The 24,457-nt window shown below is 36.7% G+C and overlaps 1 protein-coding gene across 2 annotated transcripts in view; it reads right to left on the bottom strand.

The window, feature by feature from the left end:
• The window catches only part of DCC (DCC netrin 1 receptor), a 1,085,392-nt gene that overhangs the window by 408,766 nt on the left and 652,169 nt on the right, over positions 1-24,457 (bottom strand). For both annotated transcript variants that reach the window (XM_041739305.1, XM_041739306.1), the window contains exons 6-7: positions 11,744-11,898; positions 9,042-9,162 (exon numbers count right to left, since the gene is read on the bottom strand). In XM_041739305.1, coding sequence (XP_041595239.1) covers positions 9,042-9,162; positions 11,744-11,898 — 276 coding nt within the window. The remainder of the gene's footprint in view (positions 1-9,041; positions 9,163-11,743; positions 11,899-24,457) is intronic.

Here is a 24,457-nt window from a genome sequence, read left to right as displayed (position 1 = left end):
TAAAATGGTCCAAAGGGATCTGGACCATCCAGATATTTTGTAGCATATTTCATTTGTCAATTTTATTAATGACATCATGTTAATCAAACAAGTTTAGTGAGAAATGGCAAATATATGGAAGGTTTTTGGTAAAACACGTATGCTTTAGCAGTGGCAGACAAATCCTATGAAGGTACAGTAGCCCATAACATCAGTGAAGTTTTTTGGGGCACATGGTTTGGAACAAAGCAAGACAAGTCCTATAAATAGGGACAAATTGTTGTATTTCATATCTCCAAACACAAAGTAAGAAGCACAGTGTCTTTCAGACATTTGGGTTCTGCAGGCAGCCTATTCTGCTCTGACTTACTTATCAGGTAATATGAAGACTGTCACTTTTGAGTAGGGTATCCCCGGTAGAAACAGGTACCGTAACCAGGCCAGGATATGATGCAAGTGCTTCTTCCACCTGTGCTATACAACCCAGTTTACTCTGGAACATTAGAAGTAGTAGAAATGTATTAAAAAAAAATCTGTGTGGAGATAGTGGAAGACCCTAATAAAGGAATCACAACACAAACCCTTAGGGTTCTCCTGCAAAGTCATGCCATCTGTAGCGGAGAATTATAGACCATTTGTAATATGGGTTTTGGCAGAATATTGGCCCCTGTGGGAACAAGAATGCCCAACCATGGCACAATCAACTGACCAAGGGGCTATAATTGCTCATTGTGAACTAGGGTATTTGAAATGTATCAAGCTGAAAGGTCAGGTGGCACCACCATCAACTTGAGTAAGATTAAAGTGTTATATTTGGCATCAGGCATAAGTATGACCAGGAGATAATTGCAGGTAAACCTGACAACCACATTTTCAATCATTGTTGTATCAGTGTCTTCCCCTCAACTCACACTTATGGCCAAGTGACTGAGGAGGAAGAAGACTGAGCTTTCTCAGCTTGGTATGTGGCAGGTATGTGGGTGCACACAGAATAGATGGCTGCTATACTACAGCCTCACTTAGGTGTAGCTGTAAAAGAGGGCGGTAAGAGAACCTTTCCTGGAAGGCACAGTGTTGAATACACCAGGCCATCTACCTTATATGAAAAGAAAAATGTCCCAAAGTAAGAATATACATAGGGACTATGAATAAAGTCAGATGGTTTGGCTGATTGAGTATAGGTCCAGAGGGAGAGTGACTGGAAGATCAGGGACAACGAGGTTTGGAAAATAGGGAGTAGATGGGCCTATAAGAGTGAATACCATAAAGATCTTTGAATCACATCTAACCACCAGATTGTATCCTCCAAAACAGGGGACTAAGCAATCAATTAGATGGAACATTTCAGTCAGTGGGCATCAGCCAGGCACGGCGGTGGCAGAAAAGTACATGGATGAAGAGGCTATAGCGGCCATGATGGGATCTACACATTGACCTGTAGCATGGATTCGAACCCAACTAAGCCACTGTTGATCCACAGAAACTACTGCTACTGTCACATATTTAATCCACTAGCAAATAAGAAAGATGCTGAACACTCAATAAAGCACCATTTCTTGATGAGACCAACTAATCTACTGGTGACACATTGTTTATATTGAACCCCTTCTGCTCTGGAAGGTGCAGAAATTCATCTTGTCTGGAATATATGTATGTTCTTCCTTTCCTGCCCAGTTCTTCAGTCTGTAGCACTATCTGAGCACTCACAGAGTATCCGAGCCACCAACACGGGATCCTGCATAACACCATCAAAGATTAAGTAACTCATTTAATAGCAAAAGAAGTGTGGGGATGAATACATGATCATAGGATCTCCTGGTCCTATCATATACTCACCACCGTGAAGCTGCTGACTGATATAGCAAAAGTACAACCTTTTGGAGGAGCAATTGAGGAAACAAACTGAAGATGATATCCTAAGATGGAGTAGGGTGCAGTGTATACTCTAAACCAATGACCAGGATACCATGTCCTCAATAGGTGGAGTACGTGGACACAAGAGATTGAAGTAAGTGTGGTCCTGCTTCCATCACTCCCAGTGACCCAGTTGGAGTACGTGTGTTTCTTATCCCCAGAACTCTAGGCTCTATGGACTTAAAAGTCCTAGTTCTCAGAGGAAATGTCATTGAACTTGAGCACTCACTGCTACCTGGTCCTTTCAGGCTTCTTGTGCCAAAATAAGGCAACAATAATTACCCAGATCATCAGGAGGAGGAGAGAAAACAAGGAAGACTGCTATTGGCACTCAGGTGATCTACTGGAGGTGTCTCTTGGCACTCTTCCCCAATTTTGATGGTAGGTGGACTGATATGGTTTCTATGGCCTCTGAAGGTGTAGGAGTTTGAGTCAGCGGCATGATGAGCCAGATGGAGTAGCAGAGTTGCTAGTTGGGGGTGAGAAGAATACATAACAGGTGGGAGGATAGAAAGAACGAGTACCAGTTTCAGTTGTGAGACCAGTTGCAGGTGCACTGGAGGGGGATTTTAATTCACACCTCTAGCCTTCCTTTTTTCCCCAGGAAATTTGACCAATTTAGAATCTGTAAAAGTTATTTCTGAAATTTATTACATGAGGCAAATAGATTTGAGTCACACAAGGGTAGGACCATAGTGGATGGAGTGGTATACCATCCAGCGCTCCCTCTCAGGGCTATAGCACTCATTCCTTCAGCTGGAGGGAGTGATAGTTGCTGAAGGCTCCCTGTTGAATCCATGTTCAGTGATTGCCTTTAGCTAAAGAGAACACCTCACCCAAGGTCACACCCATTTCTGGGGATAGATAGTTGCTCAGGTTATCCCAGTTTCAAAGCGTCTACTGGGATCACCTGAGGTCTTTGTTGTGACTGTATTGTAATTCATTCCTTCAAACTGTGTATATGACTGCAATTTCGTTATAGTTCTATCAATGTTGCTATTATCACTTCCATAATGAAAAAATAGACCTATATAATATTAACTACTTATATATACCTCCTACTAATTATTACACTGATAACTTAAAGTTTTCTAATAATAATATATCAGAAGGAATATATATCAGAAGGACTATATACATAATATGTACATTATATATATGCATGTGTGTATTGTGTGTGTACACACACACCTGTTATCGAAGGGTGATTTATATGTAAAAGGTAGAAACACAACAAGCATTCAATCATTTGGGTTCCCTGTAAAAATCAAGATTCTACTTTTCTACTTCCGCACTATAGAGTTAAAAAAAAAAAAAGAAAAGAAAAAGAAAAAAAAAACAAGATCTAGAATAACACTCTTTGGTGTGTTCACCACCCAAATATGATATGATCAATATTTATGAATCTATCAAGTCTTCCATATTGTATGGATTTATAGTTATCACTGGGCTCAGGATACTTCACATTCCTAAAGAATTCATTTCTAATTTCAAAGTCTGCCATACGGTCATATCCTCTGAGCTAGCTTCCTACTTGAAGCACATGCTGAACCAAGGACAAGGTGAATGACAAGCCTTTATTTGCTGAGAAACCTCTGCCGACATAAAACCGGAATGAGCAAGTCATTAAACTGATACTGCAAACCTTGCAGCAAACCTTTCCACTAGCAGTCATTTTGAAACAGACCTTTTCCCTTAACCTTGTCCACCAGGCTAAAAACTTAAACTTCAAATGGACATTGTTGAAATATCTGCTTATTAATTCTTTTCTTGGAGGATGGGGAAATATGCCAGAAGAAAGCTATCATTGTGCTCACCGCAATCAATGCCTGCTATTTTTCTTGAGAAAACAAACTAACAGAAGACTTATAATAGCTAACATTTGTGTGGCAATTTAGAGCTTACAAATCTCTTTTACATACACTTATTGCAATAAATCTTTGAGACAATTATCTACTGCATTTCATGGCTGAGGAAATGCAGACTTTGAAAGGTTAGGCAGCACTGCCTGTGATTCTGTCCATACATATATTCTTAATTCCATTATGGGCTTTTTTTTTTTTAACAATTTGTTTTTTTATTTATTTAAGAGAGAGCAAGAAGGAATGGGGGAGGGAACAGAGGGAGCAGAATCAAGCAGATGGAGCACAGAGCCCAAGGCAGGGCTCAATCCCATGACCATCAGATCATGAGTCAGACGCTTCACTGACTGAGCCACCCAGGTGCCCCTTCAGTTATATTTTTAGACCTCTATAGGAAACTAGCAAAGGATACAGAGATGATATATAGACACATCTCATCTAGCCTATGGATAAGACAAAAGATCAAATGAGTGATTTATGACAAACTAAGGCCATCACTGAACCCCCAAAAGTATTAGTTTGGGTGTCAACACTCTAAGCAGAGGGGATTTTGAGATAGAAAATTCAAGAGCAAAGACTATCATCCTCTTACTTAATCTTCACCTTGGCAAGCAAAAATAGCATTTCAGTACATTGAACACATTCATAGCCATGTATGCTGACATTATAAACTACTTTGAAAATGCTGGTTCTGTATCCTATTAGCTGCAGTTAATTACCAAGATTTATAAGGGAAAATGCGGAAACCTTAAGAGCTTATGAATTGGTAATATGTTTCAAAAACATTAAGCTGACTTTTATTCATTTAGAGTCAATGATGGGAAAAAAAATGTTTGTAGTTGTAATGAGCATCTCATTTTGGGTGGGGAAACTGTCCAATGACTTATTTTCTAGTTTGGATCCACAAACATGTTAGTCTAGTACAAGAAATTGGCTCTTCTAAATTATTTATAGAATTCCAGGATAGATTTGATTTCATACTAAATACAACTGAGCATTTAAGTCACAGTAACCCTTCTCATATGAGAGTCAAAAACTCAACTTAATTGACCACCAGTGACTAATAGGAGATCGAGAAGTACTTCCTGTTGGCTTTAGTTACAGTCTGTCTTACATCGTCGCTTATGTGCTATTACACTGAAAAATTTTAACAGACTTTGGAGTACTAAGACTAATTGTACAGTTTTTCATTGCTTCACACAATACCACTGAATTTACTATGTAAGAGTCAATATTTAGTAAGAAACACTATAATTAGTTGCAGTTAACATACAATTATATGGGTGAGCATCTAAATGCTCCTTTTGTCCATTTGGATTCCAGGTATTCTTCTCACACGGATAAGGAACAAGTCACAAAACAGATTTAAAAAAAAACTCAAAACAAAAAACAAAAATTTTGATTTTATGCCCTAGTGTTCATAACCGGACTTAAATACTTTTGCGAATTTTAGGCTATATGATATACTGCCTTAATAAGCCATTGAAAATTCAATGTTAATTGTGACCAGTAACCTTTTCCAAAGGAGGACAGGGAATTGATAATAGCTCACATTTCCTAAATGCCCAGCCAATATACTTCACCTCCTACAGTGGAAAATTCTATGTTGTTACCAATATGGGAGGGAAAACAAACAAACAAACAAAACAAAACCAGATTGGAAAGCATTCAATGTTAACATGAGACACATAATCTTTATTTACTTCTTCTATGGGAGGTGTAATATGGTGTCTTGCCTAAGCAGATCTATACTTAGGGGATGTTTATAATGGCATGTATTCATTTTGATCATGCAGCCTTTTCTTCTGTGCACATTAGAGTACGAAGGATGCAAAAAAAAAAAAAGAAAAGAAAAGAAAAGAAAAGAAAATATGAAGAATACATTATTTCCTCCCATGGCAACTTTATTCTATCTTTACCCATTTCTTCCATTAAATTAAAACTCTTCCAAACATCATACGTCTCGATCGTTACTGCATTCATTCTCAGTTCCATTCTCTTTGCCTAGAGGAAACCATGTGTATATTTTACATGCTAAGGTATACACACCTCAATATTTTCCCCAAACCTCAATATTTTCCCCAAACTTATTTTCTGGAGAGCAAAACAAGTCATTAACTCAATTTAATTTAGTAGATTATGTTTACTTTATTTGCTGAGTCACTAATTGCTAAAGTGGGAATAGCTAACTGTATATAAAAGACGATGTTGAAACTTCATTAGGCTTATGTAAATATCCATTAACAATGGACACTGGCCGGAATGGGTCATTGTGTGTGCTTCAGTGAGGAGCAGATTGTCATGGTTGCCAAGATGAACTCTCAGCCACCAGCCTGTGGACAGATCACAGCTGAACAGCTGGCAATGTGGGCGTACGATGAGCCTCAAAATACACGGTGGCCGTTTATGGTTGGAACTTAAACAGAGAGGGCGATGTTCTCCCCGCCACGATCAGCCTCACGGCTGAATTTTTATTTCGAGCTGGCTTCTCCACCATCTGTGCATGTGGCCTACACTGAATCTCTGAGGAGTTGGAGAAGCATATTTGAAGACCTGATTGAATAGCCAGGGAAAAGCAATCCATCATTTCTAAGAGGGGATGTGAGACAGTCACAATAGTATCCTGTGATGGTTTCAGATTTTTATCTTCATTTTCTTTTACTTTCATTCTAATCCGTTGTCAAACACAATAAACACCGACCAAGAGTACAAAATCCACTGATGGTACTTTACCATCTACATGAAAGAATGGATTATCCAGATTCTCAGAGGCTTGCCTTAGTGTGGGCGGGCGGTGTGATTGTCCTGCCGAGGGGAGCCTCGCTCTGTAGGGTCCCTTAGACCTCAATGACTCAGGGCCCTTGTGGAATGCAAGATGCTGGTGAGACGTGGCTACCCCCTGAAACAAGAGCTTGCTGGGAAAAGGGAAGCTGCACTCCTAAACCGGGTTTATGGAGTTGAACTACTAGAATATAAAGAGGAAACAGTTTCATTTTATCCTGTGGTCCACTTTCATACACACCCTGTCACATCTATTTCCCAACTCTGCAATCTGGACCAATCCTCTCATCCTGGGGTCACCTTAAAGTATTTAAAAAGCCTTATCTTTGGGTCCTACAAAAACAACAAACAATAACAACACACACACGTACACACAGAGTAAGACCTACATCAAAACATTAATCTAATGAGGCTCGGGCCTCAGCAGGCAGGACCTCTCGGGCATGATCATGTCAAAAGGACCCCAGCTCTGCTATCTTCAAGTGCACCTCATATCTCTGTTCTTCCTCCAGGTGGAAACAGAGCTTCTCCCCACAGTTGCCTTCCCCTTTCTCTTCCTGGCATCATTTTGGATGGTTCCAGGGACTTCTACCTTGCATTATTTGTCCATTTCCCATGTTTACAAGCAATTCCCAGTAAAAGACACACACACACACAGACACACACACACACACACACACACGCACAATCTGTTCAAGGGGTTTTCTTGGTATCTCTACAACTTCTGTGGAAGGGAAAGTACCATGATAATCTCTAATCCTATGAATTCAAGAACTTCAAAGAATCCTCCATTCCTCTGGGCAATTGCAGCATATGGTCACTGAGTGTGTTTGGTTAGTGTCAACGAGTCCTAGGAGAAACTATTTCATATGTCCTTTTAGAAATATGAGATTACTCATCCAGCATTTTCCTCAGCATTATGACTGTAGCTGAAAATCAAGGTTAACTAGAATTCTCTTATTCTGTGTGGCCACATCATCATTACTAATGAGATGGCACACAGTTCTGAAAGCATGGCTAACATTGGATACCCTGATTTTAGAGGTCATTTTTCTCCTTCTTATCCCTTACTGTTCCAGCAGAAGAGAACGTACTCAGTCATGTGAATAAAGTTACACTAACATTTAAAGCACAGTATATGGAGGGAAAAGACATAGTCCACCAAAGAAATCAGCAGTCTCAAAGGAGGGTTAATTAATAGTCCCCTTTAATTCCTCGAGAATTCCTTTACTCATCTGGGACTGTTGTTCTACTGTTCCTTTTTTTTTTTTTCATTTAGATCAAGGGAAAAAAAAGGGGAAATCATTGTCATGAGCATTATTATGAGACTCTGAGAGGCTTCAAATAACTGGTTAGGGATGCACAAAATATAAGGCCTTCACAGACTTATTTTAAGTGATAGAAGCCAAAGAAAGACTTTATTTCATATACCTCAGTTATTTTCTGTCATATTTACTGTAGGGAAAGAGTACAACAAGAGTAGTGAGTCATGTCAAGAGGGAGGAAATTGGTCTTGAAATGTTGAAATTAAAATAATCAATAGGTAGTATGAAACTTCCATAGAAGATACTAATATTTTAAAGTAATTTAGATCTATGTAACAACTTTGCCATCACTCTTTTTATAAAAATAAACATTTTTGACTTTCTTTAGTGTTATAACATTTCAGAGCAGCTGACTAATTTGGTTTCTTTTTCTCTTTTTTTTTACTGGCAGGATTTTGTTTTGTTTTGTTTTGTTTTGTTTTGGATAATACAGGATGCATCTAATATAGAGCTATGATAGGTTTTTTTTTTTAAGACGTATGTATTTTTTTGGGCAGAGAAGGACAGATGGAAAGAATCTCAAGAAGACTCCCCACTGAGCATGGAGCCTGATGTTGGACTCAGTCTCATGACCCTGAGATCATGACCTGAACTGAAGCCAAGAGCCAGATACTTAACTGACTATGCCACCCAGGTGCCCCAAGTTATGAAGGTTTGAATACACCACCATATTAAACTTCCAAAAGACTACAGGACAAAATAAAATAAAAACTTCATAAATTATAGAAAAAAAAATAAACTTTCAAAATCTATTTAAAAAAATAGAAAAATGTTTTAACTTTCAAGTGATTGTTTCCACTATTTTTCTGCCAATTTCCACTGATTCAAGACTATACATATTTTTTCTTTTTTTTTTTTTCGTTTTTTTTTTTTCCATATTCACCTGAATTACTTAAAGAAAGGCAGGCCACAAAAGAGGGGAGAAGGTAGTAATTTAGCAGTTGTCATTTTGACAGCCAGAGGCACCAAATGTTCGTGATGACTATCTCACAGAATGGAGATACACACCTCGTTTTCTAGGGAGAATGGGACATCAATACATAAGTGTACACCTTGATAAACTAAATAATTAGATGATTTCCAATTGACTTTGAGAGATAGAGAAAATAATATGGATTTCACAAGTGGACCAATCACAGCAATGATTACCAGTGCCAAAGTGAAGTTCCCCTCATCTTACCAGGCTTAGGGACAATGAGCTGTGCACTGGTCTGGGCATTTCCAGCCTCATTTTCAGCGACACATTGATAAAAGCCTTCATCTGACTTCACCACTCCAAGGATTCGTAAGTTGCTTCCTCCCTAGAGAGAAGAAAGAAGCAGGTAAAATATTTTAAAAGGCAAAAAACTCAATGAACATATGATTTTGATAAAATTTCACAGAATAAGCAAGAAGGAAAGCCATGAGAGTTCTCAGTCTCATGGATATAACCTACGTCACTTGGGAAATGTCACAGATTGCCAATACTCTGCTGAATCCGTGTGCCTACATCTAACCTAGTTCTGAAATGAAACCTATACTCACAAAAACACACATCATCCTCAATATCTAAACGAGCAGCAAACAGAGAGCTCTTTGATTAAACAGGCAAGAAACAAAGGTTAGCATCCAAAGACATTTCATTCTTTCACTTGGTATCGAAAGAAAATTGGGTTTAGCAGCTGCTGGGGGAAGAAAAAAAAAATGAAAAGAAACACTGAGTTTTGCAGCTTCTCAAAGACAAGAAATCTAGGTTGGGTACTTTATGAAAGTGTTTACTGAGAAAAAAAAACCTGAAAATCCTTTTAAAATTGTAATTGCTTTGACACGTACCCTTTTGGGGATTTGGAGCTGTGGTATGGTGGATATTTTATACCATGTCATTCTTTTACATGGCCAAAATGCTTTACCTTCAGTAATCCATAAATTAAGCACAGCGATGTTAATTCCTGTTTTATATAAATTGAACCACCATCTTTTTCAAGGATGGATGATAAAATGATCTGGAGATAGCATTTAATTATACCGACTCAGTTTTTCTTCAATATTAGTGTAAGAATTAGTTCAGTAAGTGAGACGTGTTAAATCACTTCCCCTAAAGTCATTAAGAGATAAATATTACCTCATGGGGAATTCTTAATTGTTTTTAGTGTCTTGTAGTCAATTCTCTGCTGATGTAAAATTCTTAGATAAAGCTGACTAACTTCTAATTAACAATTCTCATATAAGTTACTATTTGTGCTGAATGTCACTGTGACAGACAATGGCTCTCAGATTTCTGGAGCTACTGGGGAAATATTTTTAAGCACAATTTAATGTGAACCGGGCTCATACTGTACATTTTCTTTTCACCTTAAGAAAAGAAACATTTAAATAGGTTAGCTGTAATGAGTCATTCTGGGAGGAAGATTATTCAAACTGCAGAAAAAAATAAATGTTGTATTTTATCATGTGTCCTTAAGGGCACTCAACAATTTCCTTTATATGCAAGTAGCATATATTCTAGGCGGACACAACACATTTCAAGTTGCCCCACGGCAGGTCATTTTTAATTCACTGGTAGTAGAAATAGCATTGCACTTAAAGAAGCTAATGGATTGGCGTGGCATTGAAAAGTTACCTTTTTTTTTTCTCTCTTTTGTACTCTATTCCCAACCAATTAAACAAATGCAACTCTAAGTAAAAAATACTAAGTGGTGATAAAAGTAATAAAGATATGCTTTATGGATGTATTCCTTAAAATCCCTTACGGTATGACAACATGCATGCACAAAGAGCTTATGAAAGTTTCTGAAAGTCAACTGATCCAGCTACAAAAGGTGGATCCACCAATGAGAGCCGGTGCAAGGTGAAGGTGAGCATGTGCCTGGACCGGCAGGGCACCTGTGTTCTACTCCCCTTCTGCCAGAAGACTTGGCTTGGACACTCTTCTCTGATAGGCCATGTGTGCATCTCAAACATAAGAGAAGTGGACTGAAATCCTCCTCCTTTAGCTACTAAGTTAATTTGATATTTGGAAAGTGATTTTCATATTTCTCATATATTCATATCCTTGAATTTGGAACCCCTGATGCTAACCTGCATCTAAAGGAGAGTTTTCAGAGCATTTTTAAATGAGCAAAGAATTCTGCTGTTAACAGCAAAAGCAATGATAGCAGTGATAGGTATTGAGCGCTCACTGAATACCAGGAAAACAACTTGGTGAATATAAGATACCATTATCCCTATTATCCCCCACAGGACATAGAGTGCATTAGAACATAGAGAAACTATAAAAACCATTATGCTTAGCTTCAGTTCTTTCCAAATTTCAAAAGCACAATGCCACGTGAACCTGGGTCTCCGTGGCTTCCTACCCTGCCACTACCACTCGTCACTGTCACCACATCCTTTCCTACTGCTCAAGTAGCATCAGCTGTCCTATCTGGGAGGGTAGCAAAGAGCACTTGTCTGTATTACAAAAGTAAGACTCCCATGATCATAGTGGCACATCTTGTTGAACCTTTGTTACAACAGGTAATGAAAGTCCAAGAAGTAAGGGATTGTTGGTTTCATTGAGTCTAAAGCTAGGTTCTAAACTCTGTTCTCCCAAGAACCAGCATGAGGATACTTGGAAAGATAGTCTTAGGCCCTCTGTTCTTTTCGTTGTGTGTTTGTTTAAAACCTTGTCTGTAAAACAAGAGGGATGGGCTGTTTAATCACTCTTTTTCAGCTCAAAAATTGTGAGTCTAGAAAATCATTTGCTATATTGGAACAATTTTCTTAACACATCATAAAAATTCCCAACAGGAACCTTCTTCCCAGGAAAGAAAAGCAACTGAAAACAGAGTAAACAATGAATGGGGTTGTAAATCTAATATGAAAAAAAAACAAAAAACCAAAAACCAAAAAACAGATAATTACCACTATCTGAAAATAATCACTAGGAATGACCACATCTCCATTCTTCATCCAATTCACAGTGGGTACAGGCTTTCCAGAGACTGAACATTCAAACTCAATATCCATGCTTTCATAGGCATACAGGTTGGAAGGGTGATTTAAAAACCATGGCGGAACTGCAAAGACAGAAAACAAAAGTGAGTGGGTGGGAATGTGAAGCTGCATGCTAAGATCTTTGCCCAGTTAGAAACACTGGGCAGGGAGAAAGAATATTTGTAATTCAATAATTCCCTGAAACCCTTAGTTTATTATACAGGAACGACCGTAGAACACAACTTCCCCCTCCCAAACACAGTCACACAGTTGTAGTTAGTGGTGTTTTGCCTCAGGAAAGAAAAAGAAAGCTTTTGGAAAAAAAAATATTACATCTAGTAAACATTCTGAATACCTGAGTATTTGTATCCAATTGACTTACATAAAGGATACTGAACAGCGCATGAAGCTATGGAAACTATGCTGATAAAGTAAATAAAGGGAAGCTGATAATTCTGAGACAACCCAGAATGCAAGACCAAAAAGCTCAGTGTCTCTATAATTCTAGAATTTCATAGGGATTCAGTTAATGTGATGGACTCATTCCCTGCTGAAACTGGCTATGGCGATTGGCACAAAAAATGACTATCGTCTTTACTGCGGACACATTCCTATTGTCTTAGCAATTATCTATTGTGGTGCTTTACTACGCTGCATTATTATTTTCCCAGCATGATACGTGATATACTAATTTAATTTAATGTCTTAATTGTCATAATGCTAGTTACTCTATGATGGAAATTTTTAATTGAAAGAAAATTACAAATAAAATAAATAACACACCTTTGCTAATGAATCTCCCAGGCTTGGTCCCTCCAAACCCTGCCTGGAGAGGGAAATTTTAAAAAGAAATGTTCATTTGCTTCCACTGGGAATCTTAAAATGATGTCAGATTTGAATATTCATGTTGCCTGAGACCCAGGTTAAATTCACAGTGAAGTAGCAGCCTTGATCTCGTTTTCAGGTAGGACATGGACATGCATTTTTAGTAGTCATCTTTAAAGTCATTTTTTTTTTCATTTTTAATGTTAGATTGCAATTTTTTTTGTCATTGCTGTTGCTATTCAGTGAGTAAGGAGTGGTAATTTTTGCTCATTTGGTTTAATACCGTATTTTGCTTTCTTCAACCACCCCGACTTCCAATTAACTTGCAAACATTGATGAATAGTCTAAAAAAATAGAAGAGCCAGTGGAAAGTTCCCAGTTTTTCTACTGAAGATCATGGAAATCTTAATCTCTCTCTCCTGGATTCTGGAAATCTTAATCTCTCTGTCTTTCTCTTCTTCTTCTCTCCCTCTCTCTATTTTCCTGATTTTTAGTTAAGTATTTGGACCTTTACTATAAAACAACTTAAAAATTCTTCAAACTTTCACATGGGCAAATCAATTTATCTGACTCAGCCAAAATGCATTAATATTCACAAACTAAACACATGAAAAAAACATGTCAGAGAGCTTTTCTGAAGAGAACATGACCCCATTGTATATAGAGCTGAAATTATTTATCTATAATTGATAATATTAGTAAGAGATTGTTTTTTATTCCTGAACCAAATTCACTGACAAGGAACTAAATGGCATCAGATACATTTTCCAAATGCCTCTGAGCAAATACATTAGTTATCTGCTTGATTCTGTTCCTGATTTTATTAGAGATTTTGATCAAGTGCATGTTTACTAGAAAACACCCAATATTTATAGAGAGCTGACCATGTATAATTTATTAATCTAAGCACTTTATATTTATTATATTCACCACACATCTCTGAGACTCTCTGATTCCCATTTTACAAAGACGCTGAGGTGCAAGGAGTTGAAGTGACTTTCTCCAAATCATACAATGGATAGAGTTTGGAGCCAGACAGGCTGACTCCCCTGCCTACGTTCTGAACTGCTTTATAATAATTGTCTCTTTTGCCACTTAAAAATTCAAGTAGAAGAATAACTCGTTAACATTCCTGAAGCCTTACGGAGATAAGTAATTAGAGCTATTAAAAATATAACACCACATTGTCTATTCCTCTTCCTCCTTTAAGATCTTCTATCCTGAGGCCATGAAAATGGCCAGAGTCTACCCATTCTTAGTATTCACTTTCATCAGAATTCATAATATCATTTAGGCCCATCGCAGAGTTTTCAAATTTTGACTGATATCCATCAGTGGAATTTGAAATTCATTTTTGCAGTTGAGACTAAAATTCACATATATATGCATGTAAATATACAGAAACATGTGCATAGTATGTGAAGATACATAAAAATATACATATATACACACATATATCCAGTTATACTTCATTTTATTTCATTTCATTTCATTGAGTTTTCATTTTCTTGTTCAACACAGATAATGGATTTTTTTTTTTACAAATTAAAGGTTTTGTCAGCAACTCAGCATCAAGCAAGCCTAGTGACACCATTTTTTTTTTAAGATTTATTTATCCATTTGAGAGAGAGAGAGAGAGAAAATAAGAGTGGGGGACCGAGGGAGAGAGAGAATCTTGAGTAGACTCTCTCCTGAGCATGGAGCCTGATGTGGGGTTTGATCCCAGGACCCTGAGATCATGACTCAAGTCAAAATCAGAGTCGTATGTTAACTAACTGAGCCAGGCAGGTATCCTTTGGCACTATTTCTCCAATAGCATTCACTTCACTTCAATTTTTGTAATTCTTGCAATATTTTGAATCTTATTATCATTATTATTATTATTACTATTATTATTATATTTGTCATGGTAATCAGTGATCTCTGATATTAATTTGTAATTGTTTTGGGACACCACAAACAACACGCATATATGATGGCAAACTTAATAAATGAATGTTCCGACTGTTCCACAAACCATCATTCCCCTGTCTCTCCTTCTTGGGCCTCCTTTTCCCCCAAGACCCAACAATATTGAAATTAAGCTATTTAATAACCCTATAAAGCTTCCTAAGTGTTCATATGCAAAGAAGAGTCACACATGTCTCTCTCTTTAAATCAGTACCTACAAGTGATTAAGCTTAGTGGGGTAGGCATGCTGGAAGCTGAGATAGCCTGAGAGTCTTGTGCCAAACAGCCAAGTTGTGAACGCAAGTGAAAAGTTCTTAAAAGAAATTAGAAGTGCTGGTCTAGTTCTCTCGTTATTTCCACTACATCTGCAGAGAACTAGAATCAGAAGTGGCGACTAAAGATGTGACTCAACTGCTGCAATTTCTTGATAACATTTGAACAGAAGAGGAGTTGCTTCTTATGCATGAGCAAAGAAAGTAGCTTCTGGAGATGGAAACTACTTCTGGTGAAGATGCTGTGAAGGTTGTTGAAATAACAACAAAAGATTTGAAGTATTAAATAAACTTAGTTGGTAAAGTAGCCTCAGGATCTGAGAGGATTGACTCTTAATTTTGAAAGACGTTTTATCCTGGGCAAAATGCTATCAAATATCATCACAGAAATCATTCATGAAGGGAAGAATCGATTGTTGTGGCAAACTTCGTTGTTGTCTTATTTGAGAAACTGCCACAGCCACACTACCCTTCAGCAGCCATCACCCTCATCAGTCAGCAGCCATCAGCCCTGAAGCAATACCCGACACCCACGAAAAGACTAGGACTCACTGAAAGCTCAGGTGATGGTTAGCATTTTTTAGCAATAAAATATTTTAAAATTAAATTATGTAATATATCGTTTTTTAGACTTAATGCTATTGTATACTTAATAAACTACAGGATAGTGTAAACGTGATTTTATATGCAGTGGGAAACCAAAAGATTCATTTGACTCATTTTATTGCAATATTCACTGTAGTATGGGCTCTGGAAGAAAATACATACAAACATACAGAGATATGCATATATGTACACATATATACATGTATATGTGTGTGTGAGAGAGGTGTACCTATTTATTGATTGATAGATGCCTTAGTGATATCGATAGCTATTTATAAATGTACATTTTGGGAACTGTCCATTTCAGGAAATATATTGTTAAGCAACATCATCCTTCAAACTATTCTCATCTGACTTGGAAAGTCGCTTTCAGAAAAGGAAAGGACACATACCACCAGCACGTTTTTAAAAGTTTTGAAACTTTTTTTCTACAATATTGGTTCAATAAAGATTAACACATTTCAAAAACTCAATACGTGTGTGTGTGTGTGTGTGTGTGTGTGTGTGTATACACTATATATAACATCTATCTGCAGAGTAAGGGTGGGGGGAAAGGTAGAACAGAAATGAAAAGGCTAAGGAGTACAGAAGAAGAAAAAAAGAAGGGAAAAGAATACCAAATCTATCCGGAAGAAGAACAAAGAAACGTGAAGTTTCAGGAACCCACATGATAAAGCCAGATTGCCTGGGCTTAAATCCCGGCCATTCCACTCATGCAAGGGCTTCAGTTACTGCCCCCATCTATAACCTAGAGATAAAAATTGAGGAAAATGAATGACAGTGCACAACTGTATGTTAAAGAAAAACAATAAATAGAAAGATAAATCTGAGTATATTGCCCCAAACTAATTATTATATATAAGTGTATAAAATGTACATATAAATATATACATAAATATGTAAATACATATGGGTGTGTGTGATTCTCCAGTTTGACTTAGCCTTTCGTACTCTCAATGTCCAAAATGTGTGTTTCACACAGTAAGATTTCTTAAAAACAAACAACTGAATTTAAACCATGACCATTTTCAAATAGTTTTGAGTAGATTAATTCTATTTCCTCAACTTGAGGGGTAGAAATTATCTTCCTGTTTATTACCTCTCAGTGGACCTAAATAAACCAAAACCGATCACAGTAAATCCTCAAAACCTTCTGTTTAGTTGATTAAGTTACAGTGACTTCTGGGGCACCTGGCTGGGTCAGCTGGTGGAGTGTGCAACTCTTGATCTAGGGGGTTGTGAGTTTAAGCCCCACACTGGGTGTAGAGATTACTTTAAAAAATAAAATAAAATATAAAATAAAATAAAATAAAATAAAATAAAATAATATAATATAATATAATATAATATAATATAATATAATGACTTCTCATTAGTTAAGGGGATAATTTGAGCTAAATATGTCATTATAATTGCAAAACAATAAGTACCAAGGATGTCTCAATAATTTTTTTCTATTTCCAAATATATATGTGAGTCATGATCTGTATCCTGTGATTTTCTCTTATTCCTTAGGCTCTCAGTATTACACTAGATACCTTGTCTTCCCTGGCCATCTTAATACCTTCATTTCTATATCAGGTTTTCCAGCTTTCACCAAATACCAGACAGTACACGATGAAAAAAATATAGCTTCCCTCACCTACATGGGAAAGTTGAAGCATGAAATAATACCACACATCAGAAATGGGTCTAATCTCATGCTTTCTGAAAATATACTGCCTAACTAGGGCAGTGTTACCAGTCATGAGTAATTTTGTGGTAAGAATAAGGGCTAATGATTTTTCTTATATTTTAATGCCTCTTAAAGTGCCTCGCCCTTAGCACAAGCTCAGCAAAGTTTTGCTGATGGTGCTGATATGAACTCAAGCAATAAAATACACATTTTTGCCTTTTCTGCAGCAATATTAATATAAGATGATGGGCAAGAGTTTGGACAATGTCATGGAAACCACATAACTAACAAAATACTATTTTATTATCCTGGAAAACAAAATGTCAATAAATGATGAGAAAAATAATAAAGAACAGCATAGTGTAGCATGGCTACTTGGAGAAAGGCATATTAGCTATATTGGATACCTTTCCAAAATAGTATTTTTTTTTTCTAATTTTTTTATTTGAGAGAGAGAGAGAGAGAACAAGTAGGTGGAGCAGCAAACAGAGGGAGAGGGAGAAACAGACTCCCCACTGAGCAGGGAGCTGGGACGCAAGGCTCCATCCCAGGACTCTGGGATCATGACCTGAGCTAAAGGCAAATGTTTAACCAACTGAGCCATCCAGGCATCCCTCCAAAATATTCTTAAAGCTCTTCTCTGTTAACAAACAAAGGGTTGCGGAAGGGGAGGTGGGCGGGGGGTAGGGGTAACTGGGTGACAGGCACTGAGGAGGGCACTTGATGGGATGAGCCCTGGTGTTATGTGTTGGCGAACTGAATTTAAATTAAAAGGTGTTAAAAAATAATAAAATAAAATAAAAAGCTCTTCCCTGTTTGAGCAAAAAGAATTAAAATAAATCTAGAATCTAGGAGAGTCTTGAAGGGGTCTAAATATATAAGCCTGGGTTGGATTAGAATTCAGGTAGAAGGTTTTCAATCTTGCTTTAAATAATGCATGACCAATGCTACTGGTTTTCCTGCTCCTACCCACACATCCCTTACGTACACCTGAGGGCTCAACTTAACCATTGTACACAGTCCGTTTCTAATTCTGTCTGTGTTCATTCTGTTTCCTCTTCCTGAACTGTTTTCCATTTTGTCTTACAGTGTAGACAACCTAACTATCCATCACGAATCCCCTTCTCCAAAAGGTCACCTTAATTTTTCTTCTTGTAAAATTTTCTTTCCTTTTAGAAATCCCAGTGGTACAGTTTTCACTGATTTTATGGCACTTGACATGGTTACCTTAGCAGTAGTTTATAACTTAGGGGAAGAGGCTTGGCCATGCTAACATCAATTGAACCCATTGTTTAATATATTTTTGATGTTGACACTCTTCTGGGAGAGGGTGAACAAATGAAGTTTATCCAGTTTTTCTCCCTTTATTTGATCCTTTTGTCTTTTTCTGTGATGAACAGACTAGAATCTGCTGCCTGGAATTTTGGATCTAGGTATAATCACATTATACTTTTCACAGCTCTGGAGTCCTATATTCTCAGCACAAACTGCCACTGGGATGAAAGAAGGAATATGATTTATCAGTGGCTGTAGGTATATTTTGTCACATTTTTCTGACCATGGATCCTTGCCTGGAATTACATTCCTCAGATGATACTACTTCTATTTATTCTCTAAGAGGAAACTCAAAGACTCCTTTTCCCATGACATTTTGTCTTTTGTGAATCTTACAATGGATTTTCCTGCTTCTTGCAATGCTTTCTCTCTGTGCCCAGTTTTTATACCACTTGTTATTTTAAGATATCTTTCACAAATATTATTATTTACCAACCACAGTATGATTCTTTTATTTTTTAAGATTTTATTTATTTATTCATGAGAGACAGAGAGAGAGAGAGAGAGGCAGAGACACAGGCAAAGGGAGAAGCAGGTTCCATGCAGGGGGCCTGATGTGGGACTGGATCCCAGGACCCCGGGGCCACACCTTGAGCTGAAGGCAGATGCTCAACCACTGAGCCACCCTGGCATCCTGCACAGTATGACTCTTAAAGATGGGATCTGAAGCATATGCTTCCTCTTTTAATTTCGTTAAATATTACACAATACCCCCTCCCTTCCATTCTCACGGAAGGAATGATTTCACTACTTTAAGTTATTTGATGGGTAGCAGCTTCTTAATGACTAATAAAAAATGAAATACTGAATCTTCAAGTTTATCAAATTGTGCCATTTACATAGTATTAATCCATTGCAGAGAATTGCTTAACATACACGTACGGTGCTGCAACAATTTCAGGCAAGATATCGATTTTAGTTATATGCTCTTTGGGTAGAATAAAAATTCATGACCAGAAATAAATTACTTTACATTTCCCTCAGATGTTAGTTTCTTAGACTCTCCTACAGTACTTATAGTACATATATAAAGAATTATTTTAATTTGGGGGCTAAAGGGATAAGGGATAATGACCAAAAATGAGTAATAAGCCAAAGATATATGGAAAAAATATAGTTTGTTCTTGAAAGTGTTTATAATGCTTACAAATGACAAATAGATGATAAAATCCTCTATCCTGAAATCATTAGACTTGTATAACTAAACCTGAAATTTGAGTAAAAGTTTTCCTTAAATTTATTTGATTTTCTCCTAACGCTTTTTATGCTATGACTATCATTTGAATTTTCTAGGATGAAATTTCTTCTGTAATTTCAACCCCAAAGTCATCAACAACAATATAAATAGTATTATGAGTTTTATTTTATGTAATAGATACTTCACAAGTATTTTCAGGAATGTCCATATCACTTCCTCATATTTAGACTTGGCTTCTAGTATTTTTATTCTTAGATAATGTATATAGCTGTTCTTTTCTAGTTATTTAAGTATGTAATAAAAGTGAGTCAATTGTAAAATATTGCTCTATTATGTATAATTAACTAATACCCAATATTACCTTGATTTTGAGAAGATTCTATACATTCTAATAATTTACCACAACCCTGAAATTGCAGAGAACACATTTTTAAAGACATGCAGGTGGTTTAAATTAACACTAGGTAGTATAAATCACTTTGGTGAATGATTAAAAGAATCAAGGGGAAAAAAAATAGATTGGTGAGCTTTTATTAGGAGGAAAAAAAACAGCATCATCCTTGAGTGACTGCATTTCCACTCTGAGTACAGTGGAAAGTCAGATAGTTTCCCTAGAACAGAACAGCTTGCTCCAAGTTCTCAGGCCCTATAAGGTTAGTTAATTTGTTGTTAAAACAGTGGACATAACCCCTCCATCTTCTCTTGAATACAAATACCTAAAGAGACTGTCCTAAAAGTCTAAGGTATGCTTGTTGCCAAATTTGGGTACCTCTGTCCCCAAAACAAATGGTTGTTTCAAGTGCACTATCACATTGGTATCAACAGGTAATTTCACCAGGGGGCCCCTGGGTGGCTCAGTGGTTGAGCATCTGCCTTTGATCCCCAGGGTTCTGGGATGGAGTCCCACATCAGGCTTCCCACAGGGAACCTGCTTCCCCCTCTGTCTGTGTCTCTGCCTCTCTCCGTGTCTCTCATGAATAAATAAATTAAAGATCTTTAAAAAAAAAAAAAAAAAAAGATAATTTCACCAAAAGGAGCCATAGTTTCATATGTAATCACCTTCAGATGACTACAAAGGAGGACACTGGGCATTGAATGTAGGTTTAGAGATAACATCCTAGTGGGGGAAATAGTCTTTATAAATTCAGGCTTTCATATTAAACATACCTCAGCAAAATCCTAGTTTTATAGAATAATGTTTCTTCTAATGGACTGCTCAATTTATAGATTAGAAATTGCTCTCTTACCTCTTAGTTTCAACTCAATTTTTCTTGCACAAACTTTTGTTGCCAATGTAACTTTTGTTCAGCTAACTTGATCTCTAAATGCATAATCCTCCTTCTCCTTTTTTAACAAGGAGCTATGTGATGTATCTCCTCTGTCCAATCCAACACTTCTCTCCAGGTCTTATGTGACAAGTGACTTGAAATCTGCTGAATATTTCTCTCTAGTTTGCTCTTTCCTACCTACACATCTGTCCTCCCCCATAGGACTGGGTGTTGAGATTTGCATTCCATTTTCTATTTAAGTTGTCTCTCACACATACCTGTCTGGGCTCTCCTAAAAAATTTAAGTTTGGCTCTAGCCTTAAATGACTAGAATTTATTTTGCATTGGAAATAAAAGCACACTTGAGATTTAACTATTAATATTGACTGAAGCTCCCACTCTTCTGGAAAAAAAGGTTTTTTTTAAGTTATTGATTTTTATTCTTAGCATTTTCATTCAAAGAAGTGTTTCAATCTAGTCCATCAGTGATCATTTCCTCAGAGAGAGAGAGAGAGAGAGAGAAGCAGGGAACGGGGAGATAGATAGGTTTTGCATTTTCTTGATAACTGCTAGAACACTCATGAGCTTTTTTCCTGACATATGTGTAAGCCTAAGTGGTGTATTTAATTATATACATATCTTTTTCCCACAGGAGTAAATATAGCATCACTAAAAACTAATTGACAAGAAAAAGCAGGTGAAACAACAGCAATTCCTTCTACTGTGACATCAATCTAGTTGTGAATCCACTAAGCTACTAGCTTCTAAGGACGAGGACTGTCTTTCCAAATTTAAGTCCTCGAGGCCAAGCACAGGATAGGACCTAAAAAACATTATTTAGGTATGAGTGTCTTCCTAGGACAATCTTCTCGCGTTCAATCATTTCTGGGTTGCAACTAAGTAAGAGCTATAAAAATGCTAGATGATGAACAACATTTGAGACATAAGAGTACACTTCTCTTCAAAGTTAATAACGATAACAGCAATAGAATATTAGAAGCATCGATATTATTAGATATTAGATATTAGAAGCAATATTATAAGCTACTCTGCTGCAGTTGGCAAAGATAGATTTTTCATCACCTGATAGAAATGAAAATTTAGGGATCCCTGGGTGGCGCAGCGGTTTGGCGCCTGCCTTTGGCCCAGGGCGCGATCCTGGAGACCCAGGATCGAATCCCACATCGGGCTCCCGGTGCATGGAGCCTGCTTCTTCCTCAGCCTGTGTCTCTGCCTCTCTCTCTCTCTCTCTCTGTGACTATCATAAAAAAAAAAAAAAAAAAAAAAAAAAAAAAAAAAAAAAAAAAAAAAAAAAAAAAAGAAATGAAAATTTACATCTTTTGATTTCATTTTCTACACCATCAATATTTTTTATTGTGGACACAGTGTGCCAAAAAATTCTTCCTCCTATCTAAAAATTCTGGCCTATGAAGACCATCAAATCATCAACCTTTACTTTTGAGTCCTTTTATATGTGTGTGTGTGCTTGGAAGCTATTTTAGACCTCTCCTCACACTTTTCTTTATCCAGACAAAATAATCCCATTACCCTTCCTCAGTTCCAGCTCTTTCTATAATCAGGGTTTGCTTCTCTGTAAATCCAGACTGAGCTTTCCATTTTTCTCCTTAGTTGTGGAGCCTGGACAAAATTGGTAGAATGATGTTGCAAGGCTCAAACCAGTGATAAAAATAATAGGAGGATTACTTCAAGGTCCTATTTCTATATACCTCCTGATGTTATTGTCATGCCTTTTGAATGATTTGTGTGCTATCAATCAAGTCTTAGGTAGATATTGGCAACTACCCAGCAATTAGTTTTGTATGTTCACATATAAACACATACAAAGATATGTATGTATATGTATATATAAACAAATATTTTAATATATGTACTTCTAGATCATCTATATGTGTTTCCACAAATGCCTATATAAACTATATAGTCACATAGAATATTCATGTTTAAAATGTCATAAAGATATGTAAACACATAAAATTATACATTCACTCATATACAATTTATAAATAATTTTCTTTGTCAGTTTTCATTTTCATTTATGAAGGAAATGAAAACTTGTTCAAACAACAATGTAAAAAGGTTGAGCAGTGTATGTTGCATGATGACAGAAATAATAAATCTATAAAATAAGTTATCCAATTCCTAACATTGCATACTGACAGGAATTTGAGAGCTGAAATTATTTTTCCCTCAGTTAGTTTTCTAGCATGCCTTCTTGGTATTTGAGAGTAAAAGATGTGGATTTTCTAAGAGTCTGGAAAAAAATGTTTCTGCCTTGCATGAGAGCTATTTCTGTGTATTTTCAAATGTACTTTGAAGAATTACAATAAATTACAGTATAAAAATTGTTTTTCAAGTTTCTTGTTAGTAGTAGATATTCAATGAGGGATCATTTCAGCATATTTAACTAAGAAAATGATGGATTCTAACATACAACTAATTTTTCTCCCTCGATACCTAGTGAAATAAACTTCCATCCCAGTATATATGCACAGGGACAGAAAAATCAACAACAACAAATAAAGAAAAGAAAGCATGGTCAATTGAAAAAAAAATCAAAACAGACATTTTTGGAGTAGAGTAAAAAGGCAGATTATGAAATGGCTCTGAAGTTTGGAGGAAAGTCTAATAATTATCAGTAGTATCTCCAAACCTGAAGTAATGTGAAACCTATGGATGTAGCCTTATGTTTCTCCTTTTCTGAGAGAGGAGAACCTTGAGGGCTGTTGAAGAGACATACGGGAGATAGGCCTAAGTTGAAGGCTCTTGAGCTAACAGTCAGCTAAAGACCAGAAATCTGAAGACCAAGACCTCCACTCTGGAAAGGAATAGGAGCAGCGCCATCCAACACAGAATGTTGCTTCAACTGAATAATTCCCCAACCATTCCTGTTGGTTCTTTAAAAAGGGCACAAAACTCAAAATCCCCAGCCTTCAAAGTGGAGCCCAAGGTGTTGAAGGCAGGGTGGTAAATAAGTCTATAAGTCACTTATATCGTATTAGAGCAAATAGTCTCTGGACAGAGCCAACCATACATAAGCAAGATAAGAGATATATATGAGACATTTGGAAATATACTACAGTCTACAATAATGAGAGAGAAAGATAGTTGCTGAAGGGAGAGGGGAAAACAAAGCACTCGACCCAGAAGAAAATATAAGGGTAGGAACAGAAGGAAATTGCTCAAGTTGCTCTTTACACAATGGATTCACTTATTATAAAAATAAATTCAATATAACTAGAGGTCAAAGACTAGATGATAAAATAACAGAATGAAACAGAAAGAGAGAAAAAAAAGAAACAGAAAGAGAGATAGTGGACATAAGAAATAAATCAAAGACCAAAACAACATCATTAGAGAGCCAATATATAAATTAGAAAGTACAAGTAATATTTTTTTTAAAAAACTACTAAAACTCGTATTACCAACATAGGGGAGACTTGAGATAATCACAGTGAATGTGGATGAAAAAAGCCAAACGGCTAAAATAACAAA

The sequence above is a fragment of the Vulpes lagopus genome, chromosome 24 (genome assembly GCF_018345385.1).
Source record: "Vulpes lagopus strain Blue_001 chromosome 24, ASM1834538v1, whole genome shotgun sequence".
Lineage (NCBI taxonomy): Eukaryota > Metazoa > Chordata > Mammalia > Carnivora > Canidae > Vulpes > Vulpes lagopus.
Note: the sequence above shows the minus strand (reverse complement) of the source record. Positions and strands in the feature narration are given on the sequence as shown.